We start from the raw sequence: 3,404 nt of genomic DNA on the forward strand, positions 1-3,404 counted from the left end.
CTCACCTATTGTACTCTATGCTACTTTCTCCCCACCCCCACCCTCCTCTAGCTTATCTCTCCACCCTTCAGGCTCTCTGCCTTTATTCCTGATGAAGGGCTTTTGCCCGAAACGTCGATTTTACTGCTCCTCGGATGCTGCCTGAACTGCTGTGCTCTTCCAGCACCACTAATCCAGAATCTGGTTTCCAGCATCTGCAGTCATTGTTTTTACCCGGTTATAGTCCAACGGGTTTATTTGGAAGCACAAGCTTTTGAAGTGCAGCAACTTTGTCAGGTGCTTGTGATGAAGGAGCAGCACACTGAGGGATTCCAAATAAAACTGTTGGACTATAACCTGGTGTTGTGTGATTTTTAACTTTGTTAAAATCCTGCTTCTAAGTTAATTTATGATTGAAATGATTTACTTCCATTAAAGGACTTTAGTTAGAGTTCTGCCTGACTTTGCAAAGATAACTTACCACAATCAATCAATTGCCTCCATTTCTTCCAGTTTGAAGAATTTGAATGTACACACTGATGTGATACTTCTGCAAAATTGGCACAACTACATCCCCCTGTTCTGTTACAAGCACAAACATCCTTCTGACACATCTCTATGTATTTATCTTCAACGGCTTTGTTAAAACAAGATGTGAAAAGATCTGATATTTTTGAGCAGGCCTGAACATGAGAAATAAAACAAGACTTAGAAAGTTAACTAATCAAATTCCTATCAGTATTTTGTGCTGCAATAAATCGAATGAGATGAAAGCATGGAAACATGTCTATGACTGAGGAAATAAATTGGAGAAATTAAACAAATAAAATTGTTTCCAATTGGAAATGCAAACATTGATAAACAATAAAACTACATTAACCAGTCCATCACATAATGTGAGTGCTGTAAAAAGATGTATATTTAAATAAATGAACATTATGGACTCAATGGGTGCATTTGGTACTTGGACAGGAATATGGACATATGGTAATACAATTACTGCGATAATACATTGGGCTGTATCTGAAATCAACTAATTGCCACTTTGTCACTGACAAGTGAGAATTTCATCTGGCCATTTAATACTAGTTTTAAAAGTGAGACTTTTAGCACTGGAGAATCCTCACTGCCAACTTTCCATTATTCTCCCAACTTTCTTTGATCATTCCCAAAGAGAGTCTGCTTGTTGGATTTGATACTTTATAATTCAACAGAAATTAATATCCACTCAAAACTGATTAAATTTAAATAGCAATAAGTTGTTACATGTTAATATGAATATACATTTATAATCCTAGCAATAAGCTCCATTCATGTAAAAACTGGTTTTCAGTTTTTTGTACTTCAAATTATTAGATGCGCAAATGCCACCCTCACAAGGAAATCTGTCAAACTTGCAAAAGCCCAGCTGGTTCACTGGTGCCTTAGCTGTGACTAATGTTGCTGAGTAAATCATTTGCTTGAAAAATAAATGAATGGATGTAGTTGCACCCTTAGTTTCTTGGGGTGATAGGCTGAAAGGCTATATATGTGTTTGTGTCACCCGGCTCCTCAGCCCATTCAAATTTGTATGTCATTTCTTCAGAACTTGGACCATCCCTTAAGTTCTCTCTGGAACTATGTGGTTTACCTCAGCTGCACAGTTAATAGTTTCCGGAAAGGTGGTAGTGCAGGAACTAAGTGCAGCATCCAGCTTGAATGATCGGGTATAGTCTGAATCTGCAAAGTCCAAATAGAAAATGAACTTCATTTATTTTTCTTTCAATCGCTTAACTTATTTTTAGGCAAATTTAAATATGATTGTGCTGGACAGAATACTAAATAAAGTGAAGATATGTTTCATAGCGTAGGACAAAAATCATTTATTTAGTTTTACCATAAGTTGTTGAGACACTTGCATCAGACGTTCCACAAAGGCCACATAATTGTCCCTGGTACTGAGCATCAACTGTTACCTGAAAATGAAAGAGAGATGTTTTAAATAATAAATATAACAGTTACAAATCTTCAAATTGTTTGATAAATGTACTCCCATTACATTAAACAATGAGGAAATTGATCTTCCAATCAAATGAGATGCTTTAGATTAACTCAACAGAAGTATGCCTCACATCAGAAGGTGCAAAACTTGACTTACTCTTGGGAAATAAGGCAGGGCAGGTGACTGAGGTGTCAGTGGGGGAGCACTTTGGGGCCAGTGACCATAACTCTATTCGTTTCAAAATAGTGATGGAAAAGGATAGACCAGATCTAAAAGTTGAAGTTCTAAATTGGGGAAAGGTCAGTTTTGACGGCATGAGGCAAAAACTTTCGAAAGCTGATTGGAGGCAGATGTTCTCAGGTAAACGGATGGCTGGAAAATGGGAAGCCTTCAGAAATGAGATAACAAGAATCCAGAGAAAGTATATTCCTGTCAGGGTGAAAGGGAAGGCTGGTAGCTATAGGGAATGCTGGATGACTAAAGAAATTGAGGGTTTGGTTAAGAAAAAGAAGGAAGCATATGTCATGTATAGACAGGATAGATCGAGTGAATCCTGTGAAAAGTATAAAGAAAGTAGGAGTATACTTAAGAAGAAAATCAGGAGGGCAAAACGGGGACATGAGATAGCTTTGGCAAATAGAATTAAGGAGAATCCAAAGGGGTTTTACAAATATATTAAGGTCAAAAGGGTAACTAGGGACAGAATAGGGCCCCTCAAAGATCAGCAAGCAGCCTTTGTGTGGAGCCAAAAAACATGGGGGAGATACTAAATGAATATTTTGCAACAGTATTTACTGTGGAAAAGGATATGGAAGATATAGACTGTAGGGAAATAGATGGTGACACCTTGCAAAATGTCCAGATTACAGAGGAGGAAGTGCTGGATGTCTTGAAACGGTTAAAGGTGGATAAATCCCCAGGACCTGATCAGGTACACTTGAAATCTGTGGGAAGCTAGAGAAGTGATTTCTGGGCCTCTTGCTGAGATATTTGTATCGTCGATAGTCACAGATGAGGTGCCAGAAGACTGGAGGTTCGCAAACGTGGTGCCATGGATTAAGAATGGCGGTAAAGACAAACCAGGGAACTATAGACCAATGAGCCTGAACTCGGTGGTGGGCAAGTTGTTAGAGGGAATCCTGAGGGACAGGATGTACATGTATTTGGAAAGGCAAGGACTGATTCAGGATCGTCAACATGGCTTTGTGCGTGGGAAATCATGTCTCACAAACTTGATTGAGTTTTTTGAAGAAGTAACAAAGAAGATTGATGAGGGCAGAGCAGTGGATGTGATCTATATGGACTTCAGTATGGTGATCAACAAGGTTCCCCATGGGAGACTGATTAGCAAGGTTAGATCTCATGGAATACAGGGAGAAAGTGAGGTCTGTAGATGCTGGAGATCAGAGCTGAAAATGTGTTGCTGGAACAGCGCAGCAGGTCA

The 3,404-nt window shown here is 39.0% G+C and overlaps 1 protein-coding gene across 1 annotated transcript in view; it reads right to left on the bottom strand.

Annotated features, from left to right (window-relative positions):
* Positions 1-3,404, bottom strand: part of LOC122561447 (mucin-19-like) — a 75,398-nt gene that overhangs the window by 54,597 nt on the left and 17,397 nt on the right. Inside the window, exons 5-6 of the mRNA XM_043713190.1 lie at positions 1,856-1,934; positions 1,610-1,698 (exon numbers count right to left, since the gene is read on the bottom strand). Of these exons, the coding sequence (XP_043569125.1) occupies positions 1,610-1,698; positions 1,856-1,934 (168 nt within the window). The remainder of the gene's footprint in view (positions 1-1,609; positions 1,699-1,855; positions 1,935-3,404) is intronic.

The sequence above is a fragment of the Chiloscyllium plagiosum genome, chromosome 23 (genome assembly GCF_004010195.1).
Source record: "Chiloscyllium plagiosum isolate BGI_BamShark_2017 chromosome 23, ASM401019v2, whole genome shotgun sequence".
In the NCBI taxonomy this organism is placed as follows: domain Eukaryota; kingdom Metazoa; phylum Chordata; class Chondrichthyes; order Orectolobiformes; family Hemiscylliidae; genus Chiloscyllium; species Chiloscyllium plagiosum.